This window comes from Muscardinus avellanarius (genome assembly GCF_963383645.1).
Source record: "Muscardinus avellanarius genome assembly, chromosome: 9".
In the NCBI taxonomy this organism is placed as follows: Eukaryota; Metazoa; Chordata; class Mammalia; order Rodentia; family Gliridae; genus Muscardinus; species Muscardinus avellanarius.
Window position 1 is genome coordinate 49,340,904 of NC_137795.1, and position 18,061 is coordinate 49,358,964.

General features: G+C 39.9%; 2 protein-coding genes across 2 annotated transcripts in view; one reads left to right on the forward strand and one right to left on the reverse strand.

Moving 5' to 3' along the window:
* RSBN1L (round spermatid basic protein 1 like) overlaps positions 1-4,574 on the forward strand; it is a gene marked incomplete at both ends in the record, with an annotated part of 78,924 nt that extends 74,350 nt beyond the window's left edge. The window contains 3 exons of the mRNA XM_080701478.1: positions 847-1,014; positions 3,743-3,851; positions 3,933-4,574. Coding sequence (XP_080557604.1) covers positions 847-1,014; positions 3,743-3,851; positions 3,933-4,574 — 919 coding nt within the window. The remainder of the gene's footprint in view (positions 1-846; positions 1,015-3,742; positions 3,852-3,932) is intronic.
* Positions 4,575-16,933: 12,359 nt separating this feature from the next.
* TMEM60 (transmembrane protein 60) lies at positions 16,934-17,335 on the reverse strand (the record flags this gene model as incomplete). The annotated part of the gene is made up of 1 exon (XM_080701889.1): positions 16,934-17,335. One exon carries the CDS (start codon positions 17,333-17,335, stop codon positions 16,934-16,936), a length of 402 nt encoding a protein of 133 aa, XP_080558015.1.
* Between the last annotated feature and the right edge of the window lie 726 nt (positions 17,336-18,061).

Genomic DNA, 18,061 nt, shown 5'->3' on the forward strand with positions numbered 1-18,061 from the left:
AAAACAGGGCTGGGAGTGTAGCTTGGAGGAAGAATGCCCCTGGATTCAATCTCTAGTACTAAATATGTATATATTTAAAAGTGTGATTTAAGCAGGGCGTGGTGGCGCACTCTTGTAATCTCAGTACATGGGAGGCTGAGACAGAAAGATTGTGCAGGTTCGAAGCCAGCCTCAGCTACTTAGTGAGGCCCTCAGCAATTTAGTAAGACTTTGTTTTCAGCCGGGTGTGATGGCACAGGCTTGTAATCTCCATGCTTGGGAGGTGGAGACAGGAGGATCGTGCAGGTTCGAAGCCAGCCTCGCTGATTTAAGAGACCCTGTTTCCAAATAAAAATATAAAATAGGTCTGGGAGTGTAGCCTGAATGTAGAAGGGTTTCATCCCTAGTAACACACACACACACACACACACACACACACACACACACACACACACGCAAAAAGACTCTGTTTCCAAACAAAATATATAAAATAGTTCTGGGAGTGTAACTTGGAGGTAGAAGGCCCCTGGGTTCTACCCCCAGTACCACAAATAAATAAGCCAGCCTGATTGATTTTTTTTTTTTTTTTTTTTTTTTGGTGGTACTGGGGTTCCTGGAAACCCTTCTACCTCCGGGCTACACCCCCAGACCTATTTTATACTTTTTATTTGGAAACAGGGTCTCTTAAGCCAGCGCGGCTGACTTCAGACCTGCATGATCCTCCTGTCTCCGCCTCCCAAGCGTGCAAGCCAGTCTGATTTGAGAGGAGGTGATTTAAAGTTTTCTTTTTTCTGAATTATATGATTATTGAATGTATGATGGCAAATAAGTCTCAGTAGATAAATGTAAATCTTTTTTTAATAACAGAACTACCAATGAAATAAAAAACCTTCAGTACCTACCTCGAACCAGTGAGCCTCGTGAGATGCTCTTTGAAGACAGGACAAGAGCCCATGCAGACCATATTGGACAAGGTTTTGAACGACAGACAACAGCTGCTGTTGGAGTGCTGAAGGCCGTGCACTGTGGAGAGTGGTAAGCGTAGCTACTGTATTTTAGTGAAAGGCTTTCTTGGCTTCTAACATTTGTCTTGGCAAGTTTCTTAGTAATTCTCCATACAGTGAAGGAAAAGAGGTTTCACATCCCCCATATTTTAATATACTGATTGCATAAATGCACTAAGGAAGATTTTAAGATGTTAGAATCTGGGTTCGTTTTTTATTTTATTTATTTTATTTATTTTTCTTTTGCGGTACTGGGGATTGAACCGAGGGGCATCCTACCTTTGAGTAGGATTTTTTATTCTCTATTTTGAAACAGCGTCTCACTAAGTCATGGAGGGCCTCACAAATAAGTAGCTGAGGCTGCCCAAGAACCTATGATTCTCCTATCTCAGCCTCCAAGTACTGAGATTACAAGTATGCACCACCATGCCTGGCTTTAGAAACTAATTTTTTTTTTTTTTAGAGATACTAGGGATGGAACCCAGGGGCATTCTACCTCCAAGCTATACCCCCAGCCCTGTGCACCGCCATGCCTGGCTAGAATTTAGTTTTAATCATATGGGTGGAGCTAAATAATTTCATGTTCTATGTGACTAAAGAGTAGAACAGTTCAAGTAAAAGGTTTATATGGTGCTTACTGTATGTCTATTTAAGAATCTGATATATTTAATTTTTCAACTACTTTTTGGGCCATGTTTATTACACAAGGACTCTATGGCTCAGAGCTGGCATATAACTTTATAGTCTTATAGTTAATAAGTGGCAGAACTAAGATTGATTTTATTTTATTTTATTTTATTTTATTTTATTTTTTGCAGGTTTGGGGACGGAACCCAGGGGCATTTGACCTCCGAGCTACACCCCCTGCCCTATTTTTTATTCTTTATTTTGAAACCGGGTCTCACTGAGTTGCAGAGGGCCTCACTAAGTAGCTGAAGCTGTCCGCGAACCGCGATCCTCCAGGTCTCAGCCTCCCAAATGCTGGGATTATAAGCATGTTCCACCACGCCTGGCTAAGATTGGTTTTAGATCTGACATCAGATTCTTGTATTTTTTTTTTTTTACTGTTCTGCTTTGCTGTTCCATATATGAGGTTTGCTATCTGTTTGTTAATTATTTTTCTTCTTGTATTTCCTCCCCAACTTTGCTTACATGTTTCAGTACATTTACAAGTTTAAATATTTTTTTCTTTTAAAGATATTTTTGGCTGGGTGTGGTGGTGCACAACTGTAATCCCAGTACTATAGAGACTGAGACTGGAGGATCTCAGGTTTGTGGCCAGCCTCCGCTACTTAGTTAGCCTCTCCACAACCTAATGAGACTGTTGCAAACTAAAAAAATAAATAGGTGTGGGGGTGTAGCTTAGAGGTAGAATGACCCTGGATTCACTTCCCATTACCACCAAGAAGAAAGAAAGTGCCTTTAACATTTTTATTATTTTATGATTTTTTTCTATTTGAGGCAGGATCTCACTAATGCTGAGGTTGGCCTTAAACTTGCAATCCTCTTGCTTCAGCCTCCCAAGACACTGGGATCACAGACAAGTACTACTGTCCCCACCTTATGATATTAAGTTCTTTCTTTTTTTTGCGGGTCTGGGGATGGACCCAGGGGCCATTTGACCTCCAAGCTACACTCCCTGCCCTATTTTTTTTTCTTTATTTTGAAAGAGTCTAACTAAATTGCGGAGGGCTTCACTAAGTAGCTGAGGCTGTCTGCGAAGCACGAACCTCTGGTCTCAGACTCCCGAATGCTGGGATTATAAGCGTGCACCACCACACCTGGCTCAGAATATTAAATTCTTGATATAGTCTTACATCCAGGCTTAAGACCAAATTGAAGTAAAATATTGGAGCTAGGCACAGTTGTACATATCTATAACCCCAGGACTTGGGAGACTGAGAGAGGAGGATTGTAGGTTCAAGGACAGCCTCAAAAAAATCTCTAGGTAGATAGGGACAAGTCTTGCAAATTCACTTAGAGAAATCATTTTAAGATAGGCTCATCTTGTAATCCAAGTACTTGGAGGCTGAGACAGGAGGATCCAGATTGGAGATCAGCCTCAGCTACTTAGTGAGGCTCTCTGTAACTTAGTGAGACTTCGTTTCAAAATAAAGAATAAAAAATTGGGCTGGGGTGTAGCTTGGAGGTAAAATGCCCCTGCATTTAATTCCCAGCACCATAAAAACATTTTTTTTTCAAGTTTTCAAGGTTTGTGAAAAATAGCTAAAATAATGTGAAGTGAGTTGGGTTTTTGTTGTTGTTGTTGGTTTGTTTGTTTGTTTGGGTACTGGTACAAGAATGTGTCACCAGGCCTGGCTAAGTGAGTTATTTTTAATATTATGTATAGATTGTGAACCTTTGTTTAAAATGTAAACTGAAAGCCGGGCGTGGTGGCGCACACTTGTAATCCCTGCACTTGGGAGGCTGAGACAGGAGGACCGCACAGGTTTGAGGCCAAACTTAGCTCCTTAGTGAGGCTCTCAGCAACTCAGTGAGACCCTGTTTCAAAATAACGACTAGAAAATAGGGCTGGGAGTGTAGTTTGGAGGTAGAATACCCCTGGGTTCCATCCTCAGTACTAAAAAATTTAAAAAAAGGTAAATAGATTTTTAAAATTATAATTGCAAAGCTAAGAGAATTATAAGAGAAGGCTTTGGTATTGATCATAAACTATTTTTGCTTTGGATTTACCAAGGACTTAAAACAGAATGCAACATTAATGGCAAATCCTTCATTTTCACAATTCTTTTTGGTAGGCCTGATCAACCCCGAATAACCAAAGATGTAATTTGTTTTCATGCTGAAGATTTCTTGGAAGTAGTTCAACGGTTGCAGTTAGATTTACATGAACCTCCACTGTCCCAGGTATATTATAAATAATTATTGTCTTTAGTGTAGGTTTTATTGTGGAAAAGACTTATTTGTATTCTTTGTTTCTTTTTCTAGTGTGTCCAGTGGGTTGATGATGCAAAACTTAATCAGCTGAGGAGAGAAGGCATTCGCTATGCCCGGATTCAGCTGTACGATAATGACATTTACTTTATTCCAAGGAATGTTGTTCATCAGTTCAAGACAGTTTCAGCTGTATGCAGTTTAGCATGGCATGTTCGGCTTAAATTATACCACGCAGAGGAGGACACTTCTCAGAATACAGCTACTCATGAAACAGGCACATCGTCAGACTCCATATCGTCAGTTCTTGGACCTCACACTGACAACGTGATTTGTGCTGTAAGCAAAACCTCCTTGGATTCTGTTTCTTCAGACAAACTTCATTCTAAATATGAATTACAGCAGATTAAACACGAACCTATTGCATCCGTAAGAATCAAGGAAGAACCTGTGAATGCTAATATTCCCGAAAAGACTAGAGCAACTAATAACATGGATGGCAAGAATGTTAAGACAAAGTTGGATCATGTTCAGTTTACAGAATTTAAGATTGGCAAGGAGCCTACATTTGAAATTAGCAACAAAGAATTAAAGGAAGAACTGTGCCGTGGAAGTCTCATCAGTCTGGTTGATACAAGGCAACATAGTTTAGCACATTCGAATCAAGATGGAAAAGGTGATGACATTTTGTGCTAAATTTGTATATAGCATTTAAAACTCTTCTTTTTTAAAAAAATTAATTATGTAATAAAAGATTCATGAATTCTGAAAGCAAGCCAAGGACTTGCTCTCAAGTCTGTTAAAAAATATAGTTTATGTAGCTTTGTAACATTCCTCAGTGCCTGTCCATAACTGTGAATTATCAAGCACTTAGGGCCAGATGCACTGTAAACATTGCAGGTTTAAACATAAAGGAGTCTTTAAAAAATCATTTGAGTTGGAGTTATAGGTTAGAATTGAGCTGACATTAACATAAATATATATAGAGATGTATATGCATATATATACATCTGTATATATATTTTTGTGTAATATGAGCCAGAATTCTTTTTTTGACAATTTAAGGCTTTTCCATAAAGCTTATTTATACCACTTTTTTTTCATTTAAATGTGTCAGCACTGTAGTGTACATAGCTTTTTAAAAATCTTTTTGTGATTTATACTGAAATGTGAGCCACTTAATAAAGGTTCATAATAATAAATGTCTTCTGTTGGGTCTGCAAAGACAAACTGACAATTCAGTTAAATCATTTGTTTATATATTATGTTCCTCTCCACTGGTGTATCCATTTAGACTGGTAATGGAGTACAAATATATGTATTCAAATCTAGTAAATATTTAAACTCTCCACACTGTGCAAGCATTTAAAAAGAAGATTCAGTTATGAGTGTGTGTGTGTGTGTGTGTGTGTGTGTGTGTGTATGGGAATGTATATATGTGTACCATATTTTGCAAATTATATTAAATTGCTTATTAAGATGAATATGTGAAACTTCTTAGCCCTACTTCCTGGAAATACATTAAAAATATTTATATTCAACATCATGAAAGTCATTTAATAGAAAAGTTTTAGAAAGTTGGGAGAAACGAGGTATGTTATTGCTTTCTAATCTAACTAATAAAGTAATGTGGCCAGATTAGCCCTAACAAAAATTTTTTTGTTGTATGGTATAAAGAATAAAATGTTTAGAAATATATATATATATTTTTTGGTACTGGGGATTGTCCTGGGCTGTACTTAGTAGTCGCTGAGTTAAAAAAAAAAAAAAACAAAAAACCTTTAGTTACAGAAAAATTGTGAGCAATTAAATCTTTTTTAATATATTCTCTTGCAGAATGGGAGAACACTATGGCAAAAACAAAGTCATGAAATAAGGGTAATGACAGTGACTCAACTGCCCTACAGAGATACAACTAACAAAATATGATGTTTCCTCATCTTTCTCAGGACCTCCTCCCTGTCCTAGCAAGACAAACAACTTGTGTACTTCCTTCTCTCTCTCTCTCTCTCTCTCTCTCTCTCTCTCTCTCTCTCTTTTAAGGTACTGGGTATTGAACTCAGGGGTGCTCTACCTCTGAGCTACACCCCCAGTTCTATTTTATTTTTTTTACTTTGAAACAGGATCTCACTAAATTATTAATAACTCATTAAATTTCTGATGTTGAGCCGGGCGTGGTGGCGCATGCTTGTAATCCCCGCGCTTGGGAGGCTGAGACAGGATTGCGCAGGTTTGAAGCCAGCCTCGGCTACTTAGTGAGGCTCTCAGCAACTTAGTGAGATCCTGCTTCCAAATAAAATATTAAAAAAGGTCTGGGAGTATAGCCTGGAGGTAGAAAGCCCTGGGTTCCACCCCCCAGTACCGCCCCCATTTTTTTTTTCCTGAGGTTGACCTTGAACTTACACTTCTCCTGTCTCAGCTTCCAAAGTACTGGGATAACAGGTGTGTGCCAGGGCACCCAGTGGTGTATTCCCTTTTCTAAAGAAGCTCTAGAAAGTAAAGTAAAAAGTGCATGTTTGTAAACCCAGCATTTGGGAGGTGGAAACTGGAGGATAGTGGTTTGGTGGTAGCCTCAGCTATTTACTGAGGCCCTTTGCAACTCAGCGGGACCCTGTTTCAAAAACAAAAAGACTAAGAAATAGGGCTGGGGGTGTAACTTGGAGGTACAGTGCCCGTGGGTTCCATTCCTGGTACTGCAAAAAAAAAAAAAAGAAAAGAAAAAAGAAAATTGTGGTAGGAAACAGGACTGCGAGTGCCTAACTAAAGATGAGTAAGACAAACCTCTCTCTCTCCCTCTCCCTCTCCCTCTCCCTCTCCCTCCCTCCCTCCCTCCCTCTCTCTCTCTCTCTCTCTCTCTCTCTCTCTCTCTCCCTCTCTCCCTCTCTCCCTCTTCCCTCCCTCCCTCCCTCCCTCTCTCCCTCTCCCTCTCCCTCCCCCTCCCTCCCCCTCCCTCCCTCTCTCCCTTCCTCCCTCTCTCTGCAGTATTGGGAATGGAACCCAGGGGCATTTTACTTTTGAGCTACTCCTTCAGCCCTGTTTTTATTCTACACACAGGGTCTCACTGAGTTGCGAAGGGCCTAAGTGGCTGAGGCTGGCCACGAACCCTGATCCTCCTGCCTTAGTTTCAGAAAGACTGAGATTATAAGCGTGCATCATCATGCCCGGCTAAAACAAATCTCTTTAATGATGGACTTGATCACTATTTCAGATTGCTTCCGCTTTTGTAATTAAAAGTCAAATGAGAGCCTTTGACACGTGTAGATGTTAGAAACTGTTCATTGCAACTCGTTTTTTCTTCTCTGAGTTATTCTGGGTCCACACTTTGGGGATGACTTTCCTTTGGGGTTTTGTGAGCTGCTTTTTGGAAGACTGTTGCCGTTTCCATTATCAGAGGGATCTGTTCTGATCTCATTTATGGTACTCATCAAAACTCTTTATATTTCTAGTTCCGGAGAAGCCATTTAGAAAATGGCAGTTCACCAGAACAAGTAAAAATAAACTGCAGCAATGTTCTTAGATCCGGCCCCTGGTGTAATAAAAAGGGAGGTAGTATCCTAGGAAATCTTGATGGTTTATAGGAAGTCAGCATCCTCAGCACGGGAAGTTTCATGGGATAGGGAAGGTGTAAATCATGATAATGCAAATATGTCACTGTCTTACGCTCCTTGCTATTTAATCTTCTGTTTCAAGCTAAATTTAGGAATTTGCACCTGACTTTTTGTAAGTCAAATGTTCCTAACAAAACAATACTGAGAAATAAGGGGGACATAGTTAAACTTAAAAAATTGAAGAATGCTATATTTGACAAGATGTTTTATTCCCAGTTTTCTAGTAGTGTATACCTAGATGTATTGAGGTCATACTGTAAGAAATGTATTTAAGGTATTCCTCTGGCATATGAGTCTTAAACTTTTAACTAAAGAGGAATGTATATCTAAAACAACTATAGTAGTTGGTTTTAGAAGTTCCTTATATAACTCAGTCAAAATAATCCATAATAATGAAAATTCAATTGTTCTGTAAAATGCTTTTATCTCTGTGGAGGTGACATACATGTAAATTAGTGGGCTCAAGATTCCAGATACAGTCTTGTGAATGCCTTGAATAATGTTTATGTACCATGTCTTACAGGTTATAATTTTAAACTCCTATTCAGATGCAATCTGAAAACTTGTCGACTACCTTTGTTACACACAAATTTCTATTTTAATATTGTATTATATTAATGGTTTCCTAGCTAGTACATTCCAGTTCTTTATCTGAGTTCAAGACTTTTGCTTTTATTTCCAATATCTTGGACCACAGCGATGGAGCATCTAGATATATTTTCTATATGGTTATATGCTATATAGAATAATTGTTACATAACTTATTTAAATGGATATGCAGAATTTTACATAAAAACTTAGGTAGCTCCATGGTTTCTACTGCAATGCTTTCTTTTTTTCTTTTTCGTAATTTTGTTTATGCTGTTTTAGTGCTCTAGGTAACAAATTCTACACTCAGGTTAGCTGGTTAGCTAGCAAAAGAATTAAACATTTATGATATTTAGTTGTAAACTTTACAAAAGCCATGTATTATCTTCCTTGTCACCAAGACTGTTGACCTTAAAGATGAGGTTTATCCATCACAGCACTGCATATACATATGTGCGTGTGTGTGTGTGTGTGTGTAAGCTTGTTGGAGATACTATGTTTGCTTCCATAAGCAGGGATTTTGTCATTGAAGATAGGGAAGATTAGGTTAAGTCTTAAGGTATTAATGTTCCCGAGTGTAAAATAGTTTTTTTTCCCCCAAGTATTTATGGCAAGTTAGATTTTTGTAAATAATAAATTAGCACTGTTTTTGAAAAGTTACCTTCAGGTTTTTGTTTTGTTTTTTGGACAAGTTTACTGTGCAAAAAAAATATCTCAAAATTCATTTTACATTTAGCAAAGGTGCAGGATTTCTCTTTGGAGTTTGAGAGGTATTTTTCCTTGTCTTCCACCTTTCAATAAATCTAATTGATAACTATCATCTTTTAACATTTGTTTTGTAATTATTTTCTTAAATTTGATACTTTATTTTAATCTTGACATCTTTAGGTGTTATTTTTTTATTTTCAACTAACAATAAAATCCCGAAAGTGATTTCAATCTGAAAATCTTGTGTCTTATGATGAAGCCGGGCATGGTGGCGTTCCCTTGTAATCCTAGCACTTGGAAGGCTAAAACAGGAGGATTGTAGGTTCCTGGACAGTCTCAGCTACTTAATGAGGTCCTGTTTCAAAGAAAGATTAAGCCAGGTGTGGTGGTGCATGTTTGTAATCCCAGTATTCGGGAGGCTGAGACAGGAGGATCGTGGTTCACGGACAGCCTCAGCTACATAGTGAGGCCCTCTGCAACTCAGTGAGACCCTGTTTCAAAATAAAGAAAAAAAAATAGGGGGCCTGGGGGTGTAGCTCAGAGGTAGAATGCCCCCGGGCTCTATCTCTAGTACCGCAAAAGAAAAAAATAAAAAATAAATAAAAATAAAGAATAAAAAAAAATAGGGTTGGGGGGAGTGTCACTTGGAGGTAGAATGCCTCAGGGTTCCATCCCCAGTACCGCAAAAATAAATTAAAAAAATAAAAAATGAAATAAAGAATTAAAAATATAGGGCTGGGGGTGTTGCACAGAGGTAGAAAGTCCCTGGGTTCAATCCCATTACTGCAAAACTACAACAAAACACAACTATAATGAAACATTGACTTGTGCCAATAGAGGAAAATAATACTTAGAATTACCTTAAGGTCTTTAAGTATAGGTGCTTGGAATGGCATGGTAAATACTTCCCCTCTTACCCCACTCGTGACTCTTGGTTTCATTCTTTTCAAAATACTTTTAGACTACTATAAAGTGACGTGATGGGTTTTATTTATTTTTTTTTGGTGGTACTGGGGTTCCTGGAAACCCTTCTACCTCCGGGTTACACTCCCAGACCTATTTTTTATACTTTTTTTAAAAATTTGGACACGGTCTCTTAAGCCAGCACAGCTGGCTTCAAACCTGTGAGATCCTCCTGTCTCTGCTTCCCAAGTGTGGAGATTACAAGCGTGTGCCACCACGCCCGGTGACATGATGGGTTTTAAATCTTCAGAGTAGTAGAAGAGATTATGCTCTTTTTCCCACCTGACTATTTTGCTACATGAACAAAATTTTACTGGTTTTAGAATGTGTTGCTTATTTCATGAAAAAGACATTGTGATGTGCTTAGTACTGACAGTATGTTTCAGATAAGATAATGTGAAAACTCCGGAGAGCTCTTTTCACCTTCCATCCTGGCTGTTTGGTTCTCTCTGTAATCCACTACGCAGTGCAGGTGGAAGTGACTGCAGTTTAGAACGCTTTGCACACAGCCTAAAAGCAGAGGCACTTTTTGGCTTACCTCTAAGCTTTTTAAAAATTTTGAAACAGGGTCTCACAAAATTGCTGAGTCTGACCTCAAACCTGTGATCTTCCTGTCTCAACTTCCCATGCCCTGGGAATACAGGCATGCACCACCATACCCAGCTCTTATTTCTCTTTTCAAAATTCTGCTTAAGCCAGGCATGGTGGTACACACGTGTAAGAGACCCTCAGTAACTTCCTGGGACCCTGTCTCAAAATTTAAAAAGGGTTAGGGGTGTAGCCTGGAGGTAGAATGTCCCTGGGTTTAAAGTGTTTGTTATTTTAAGTGTAAAAATCCATTTACCTCATCTGTCTATCAGTGTTACTGATTTCATCCCAACCGTCCCCTCTTGCAGTAGCTGGTATAGAGCCAATTCTATGAGCCTCCTGTGGCTCTTTGTTCACACTATTTAGCATATATATTAACGAAACCACTTTTCATCCTAGTACCCAATGTATGTTGTATTTGATGTTCAATAAATATTTGAAGGAGCCAGGTGTGGTGGTGCATGCTTGTAATCCCAGTACTTGAGAGGTAGCAACAGGAGGATTGCAGGTTTGAGGACAGTCTCTTATCAACCTAGTGAGACCCTGTTTTAAAATAAAACAGGGCTGGAGGTGTAGCTCAGAGCCCCTGGGTTCAATCCCCAGTACCTCCCCCAAAAAATTATTTGAAGGAACATAAGTACCTTAGAGATGGGAGAAACAAATTATGTAAGTTTCTAGAATTTCAAACGTCAGTCCCTGACTTTTAACTTATGTAATCTTAAAATTACATCAGAAGGAAAAGTGGAGAGAACAAGATAAGCAGACCCTAGAGAAACTCATTTGTTGGTTTGTTCTGCAGTTTTCCAGGTAAAGTTTAAGAAGGTAGCTACCAGACCACCCAAATTCGTTGGGCAGTTTAGAGATGAGGTATTATGTCAGACAAACCTGTAAAACTTACCCAACATTTTTTCCTTCAGCTAGCTTTTCTGGAGATTACATTGAAAGTGATTGCTCATTAAAGATAATTTTTTTTTTTGGCGGTACTGGGGATGGAACCCAGGGCATTCAACCTCCAAGCTGCACTCCCAGCCCAATTTTTTATTCTTTATTTTGAAACAGGGTCTCACTGAATTGCAGAGGCCTCGCCAAGTAGCTGAGGCTGTTTGTGAATTGTGATTCTCTCTGTTTCAGCCTCCCAAATGCTGGGATAACAATGCCTACATTGAGGTAAGTGGCAGATATCATCAGCATCACCTTAACAACTCTCATAGCCTGAGGCAGAATTTAATTATGTCTTAATTGGTGAGATAATATCTTGTCAGGCATTCTGCTTAGGCATGTGTGTGTGGTTCTCCCTGCTGGTATTATAAACACATATTCAAAAACTGGAAATACTGTAGCTCGATGGTAAACCACACTAGCTTTTTTAACCGATGTCTAGTATGTTGTGCTATTGTAGTGAAACAAGGACATAAAGATGGCACTTTTTTTTTTTTTTGGTGGTACTGGGAGTGGAATCCAGGGGCTTTCTACCTCCGGGCTATACTCCCAGACCTGTTTTTATATTTTATTTAGAGACAGGGTCTTACTATGTTGCTGAGAGCCTCACTAAGTAGCTGAGGCTGGCTTTGAACCTGCGCGATCCTCCTGTCTCAGCCTCCCAAGCGCGAGGATTACAAGCGTGCGCCACCACGCCCGGCAAGGTGGTGCATTTTCACAGACAGCTCTATAAAGCCACTTCATTGCTTCTGCAGCACTACAGTAGTGGTTTGTTTTTATTTTCCATGTGTGTGCATATGTGTGTTTGTGTGTGTATGTGTGTGTGTGGTACTGGAGATTGAACACAGGAGTATTCTGCCTCTGAGCTACACCTCTAGTCCTTTTGTTTTTTATTTTGAAGCAGGATCTCACTAAGTAGCTGAGGCTGGCCTCAAACCTGCAATCCTAGCCGGGCGTGGTGGCGCATGCTTGTAATCCCCGCGCTTGGGAGGCTGAGACAGGAGGATCGCACGGGTTCGAAGCCAACCTCAGCTACTTAGTGAGGCTTTCAGCAACTTAGTGAGACCCTGTTTCCAAATAAAATATAAAAAAAAGGTCTGGGAGTATGGCCCGGATGTAGAAAGCCTCTGGGTTCCACCCCCAGTACCAACAAAAAAACAAAAAACCTTGCAATCCTCTTGTTTCAGCTTCCCAAGTACTGGGATTATAGGCATGTACCACCACAATCTGCTGAGTTTTAATTGTTATTTTCTGAGGACTCTACTATCATGGGGGGGGGCATCATCTATTTGTTTTTCTACTATTTTTCACAAGAACAAGGTTCTAAGAAGGCGAGGACTGTGTGCTGTTTTCTATTGTGTCCTTAAATCCTAAAATGGCGAGCAGGTTACAGACACTCAGGATAGCTGTGGATGAATGAACAAAATCAGGGTAACAGGCCCCATGGAAGAGCGATGGGTTCCAGGGTGGCTCAATCAGTGCCCACCACAGGATTCCAGTTGTGGGCTTAAGTAGTGGTTTAATTAACTGGTGTGTGTGTGTGGGCACTGGGGGTAGAACCCAGGGGCTGTCTACCTCTAGGCTATACCCTAAGCATGCACCACCACACTCAGCTACATTTGTGGTTTAATATACTGTATTAAAAGGAAATAATAGAGCCAGACTTGGTGGCACATGCCTATAATCCTAGTACTTGGGAGGCTGACAAGAGGATGTCAGGTTCAAAGCTAGCCTTAGTAATTTAGGCCTTCAGTAACTTAGTAAGACTCTTGTTTCAAAATAAAAAATAAATAAAATAGGGCTAGGGCTGGGGGTATAACTCAGAATGTCTCTGGGTTCAATCCCTAGTAACACACACACACACACACACACACACACACATACACACACACACACACTGCATTTATATAACCTTGAGAAAATGGCTTCACTTACTCTGTATTTCTCACTTGTAAATGGAAGAATAATGCCTATTGTGTTAAACTGGGCGTGGTGGCACAGGCTTGTAATCCCAGTACTTGGGAGGTTGAGACAGGAGGATTTGTAGGTTCAAAGCCAGCCTTGGCAGTGTAGTGAGACTCAGAAGCCTACTTGGACCATTTCTAAATAAGAATAGAATCAGGCTGGAAGTGTAGCTTGGAGGTAGAATGCCTCTGGGTTCAATCCCCAGTACCCCCAACCCCAAATAAAGCCTATTCTGTTAATTGGTGATGAAAACTGAACAACAAAACATGCTGAATGCTTACATACCACATTGCATGGCTGACTACAGACACTAAAAATATTAGCTTCTGCTCTTGGAATTAAAATAGCCAAATCAATATTTGGAAGATCTGTTTTCAGGCGCATCCTAATCTTTCCCTTTATGAATTTTCTCTTTTTTGTCTTCCTCTCTAATTTTGGGCAGATAGAAGAAAAGGTTTAAAAAAACTTCCTAGTTTACTGTTTTGCTCTGTGTTGGCAATTCAAAATTATGTCACAGACCGCCACCTATCCTGATAGGAGTAAGTTTCAAGTTGTTGTGCAGGTGATAGTGGTAGTAAACCGCCTTATGTACAATGCAGTATTATTTGAATACGGGGCAAGCAAAATGAGACATTAAAGTGTAAAGTCCCTCATAAAAACCTTTAGCCTTCCCAATATGATGTATGAATAGAATGCACCAATAAAAAAATTAAAAAAAAACAACATCATATTGGGACATCTTAAAAACAAAAAAACCTCTAGCCTTGTAGTAACTAACCCAGTGTCCCAGTGTTAAATTTTTTTTCTGGTACTAGGGATTGAAACCAGGTGCATTCTATCTCTGAACTACACCCTCAGCCCTATTTTTTATTCTTTATTTTGAAATGGGGTGTCACTGAGTTGTAAAGGGCCTCACTAAGTAGCTGAGATTGGCCACAAACCTGTGATCCTCCTATCAACTTCCCAAGTGCTGGGATTACAAGCGTGCACCACCGCACTTGACCTAATCCAGTGTTTGATGATGAGTATCAACCATTGATACTTTTATTTTTTTCTTCCGTCAATAGACCTATTTGTAGAAATAGACTCAGAGTCAGCTGGGCGTGGTGGCTCACACTTGTAATCCCAGCATTTGGTCTGGGGTGTACCCTCAAGGTAGAAGGCCCCGGGGTTCCATCTCTAGACTTATACTTTTATTCTTTATTTTTGAAACAGCCAAGTTGCAGAGGGCCTAAGTAGTGAGGCTGGCTGCAAACCTGGATCCTCCAGTCTCAGCCTCCCAAGAATTGGGATTACAAGCATGCATCACCACACCCAGCTGATAATCTACTTCTTGACACTACACAAATGCTTTTCTTGGTACCTGAAAACTCTCCATTGATGAATTTGTGTTCATGTTTCACATAGTTAGCTGAGTTGGCTATATCTAGTCTTTATGCTGACAAATAGTTACATTTCTATTTTCATGTTCTTTCTTTTTTTGGTATGAGGGATTAAACCCAGGAGGGCATTCTACCTCTTAGCTACATCCTCAGCTCTATATTTATTTTTTAGTTTGAAGTATGGTCTCTAAGTTAGAGAGCTTCACTAAATTGTTGAGACTGGCCAAGAACCTGGGATCCTCCCAAATCTGGGATTTCAAGTGTGTGCCACCATGCTTCACTTTATATTTTCTTTCTTTCTTCCTTCTTTTTCCTTCTTTCTTTCTTCCTTTCTCCCTCCCTTCCTTCCTTCCTTTTTTGTGGGTCTGGGGATGGAACCCAGAGGCATTTGACCTCTGAGCTACGCCCCTTGCCCAATTTTTTATTCTTTATTTTGAAACAGGGTCTCACTGAGTTGCAGAGGGCCTCACTAAGTAGCTGAGGCTGTCTGCAAACCGCGATCCAGTCAGCCTCCCAAATGCTGGGATTACAAGCGTGCGCCACCACGCCCGGCTTCCTTCTTTCCTTCCTTCTTTCTTTTCTTTCTTTCCTTCTTTCTCTCTCATTTTCTTTCTTTTTTTGCAGCCCTGGGGATGCAACCCAGGGGGATTCTATCTCTGAGTGACACCCCAGTCCTAAGTTTTAGTCTTTATTTTGAAAGAGGGTCTCACTGAATTGTAAAGGGCCTCATTAAGTATAGCTGAGGCTTTCCAAGAACCACAATCCTCCTGTCTCAGCCTCTGGAATGCTGGGATTACAAGCGTACATCATCATGCCCAGCTTCGGCTTCATATTTAAATCATAGAAATATTTTATTTACAAGTTGTTTTTACTTGTAAATTATCATAACAAATCTTTTGTCTAACCTGGAAAATAACAGCTTCAGTTAAGATCCTTTGATATTTCTTTCTTGAGGCAGACTGCGTTTATTTTAAAAACACCTGTAGTAAACATGTTATTAAGGAAGTATCCTCTAAAACAAATGTAGAAAAGTTCTTTTTTCTGTAATACTAATTATTTATATATTATTCCTTTTTTTTGTGGTACTGGGAATTCTACCTCCGAGCTATACCCCCAACCCTATTTTTTTATTCTTTATTTTGAAACAGGGTCTCACTAACTTGCAGAGGGTCTCACCCAGTAGCTGAGGCTGTCTGAGAACCACCATCCTCCAATCTCAGCCTCCTGAATACTGGGATTACAAGCGTGCACTACCATGCCCGGCTTTTTAATCTGTATCTTTTTTTTTTCTTTTTTTGTGGGTCTGGAACCCAGGGACATTTGACCTCCGAGCTACACCCCCTGCCCAATTTTTTATTATTTATTTTGAAACCGGGTCTCACTGAGTTGCAGAGTTTAATTGTTATTTTAAAACATGGTCTCACTAAGTTGCAGAGGGCCTACTAAGTAGCTGAGGCTGGGCGTGAACTCTGATCTTCCAGTCTCAGCCTTCCACGTATTGGGATTACAAACATGTGCCACCATACCCAGCTTTGATTGACTTTTATTAGACTAGCTCTTTAGTTTTTAAAGCCTAACAAGAACTTAAGCTGTATTAAATTTGTGGTGTTGTAGCTTAAATTTGTTATCAGTCTTTACAAGGGGGAACCAGTATGTTCATACACATACGTATTTTGCAGTATTTGGGATAGAATCCAGGGGCATTCTACCTCTGAGCTACAACCCCAGCCCTATTTTTTATTTTGAAACAGGGCCTCACTGAGTTGCAAAGGACCTCACTAAGTAGCTGAGGCTGTCCACAAACCTTGATCCTCCTGTCTCAGCCTCCCAAATGCTGGGATTACAAGTGTGTGCCACCACACTTGGCTTCTTTATTTATATTTACTTGGTACTGGGGATTGAACTCAGGGGTGTTCTGCCTGGCTCTTTCACAATTTAGGATAAACAGCCTTTTACTCTGGTCATAACAGAACCCAAAACATTAAATTTCTATTTAAATATGTAGCTTAAAGGCTTTGTATTACTTTAAGTATTGACCATACATAGCAAATCATTAAAAAAATCATTTAAAAAATGAGGTCAAAACAATCTTTATTTATACAGGGATCATAAGGTTATCAAGAACTCAAATATTGAAAAGTTTAGCTTTGGGTTGACTACAAGTCCATGATTCATCGATCCTGTTTTATGGAAGCAGTGTAAAACTACTTTTGGTATTTTCTCTCTGTTTTTTGGTATTCTTGAAGCTTGCAAAGGTCCAGAACACTTTAATGATAGCTTATTGAATAGCAGTAGAAATGAAATGATGTAGAAGTCAGTCTCTCACAAAAAAGACATTATATCCAAGTTCTGTTAAAGCCCCCGCCAGTAAGGCCCATAAGGGAATGAAAACATAAGAAAGATTCATGGTAGTAAACTGTTCCAGCTTAGCACAGAGTGCGAGGCAGAAGGCTAATTTAAGTAACATTGCAATGAGGTACCAGGCCTTTTTCTTAATATTGTGTGATCCGTGCCGAGGGTCAAAGCCAGACTTACATCGCCCAGCCATTTTCACAATCAGCATGACAAGAAGGATAGTGTCAAATATCCAGACGGGGATAAATATGAGAAACCAGTTCCAAGGTGCCTTCTCATCCAGTTTCAACACCAGCATGATCAAGAAGAGCAATGTGAAGAGCCAGGTGAGGAGTACTCTCTGAGCCAAGGACATTCTCATTTAAACCGTTTAAAGAGGCTGTTGTAGGCCTGAAGAAAGGAGAATATGCCCTAAGAGATTGGGAGGGAAAAAAATATTGTTTTGATACCAGAAAAAAGAAATTAGTTCCATTCTTGATAAGTGGGCTCTTCCCCACTCATAGATTTCCTAATTTTGATATTATTATTATCATTATTATTTATTTTTTTTTGCGAGTCTGGGGATGGAACCCAGGGGCATTTGACCTCCGAGCTATACCCCCTGCCCTACTTTTTATTCTTTATTTTGAAACAGGGTCTCACTAAGTTGTGGAGGGCCTCACTAAGTAGCTGAGGCTGTCCGCGAACCGCGATCCTCCAGTCTCAGCCTCCCAAATGCTGGGATTACAAGCGTGCGCCACCACGCCTAGCTAATATTCTTCCATTCAAAATTTCTAAAACTTGGAGCAATCATTTGACAACAGCCATCATTTCCTCCCTCCCTTCTTTTCTCTTTCCCTCTCCCCTTCCCTCCCTTCCTTTCCTTTTTTATTTTTGTGGTGCTGGGGATTGAGCCCAGGGGCATTCTATCGCCAAACCACACCCCCAGCCCTATTTTTATTTTCAAACAGGGTCTCACTAGTTTGATGCGTCTCACTGCTTGCTGAGGCTGTACTTGCATCTGTGATCCTCCTGTCTCAGCCTCCTAAGTACTGGGATTACAGGTATGCGCCACTAAGCCCACCATATCCATTATTTCCTATAGCTC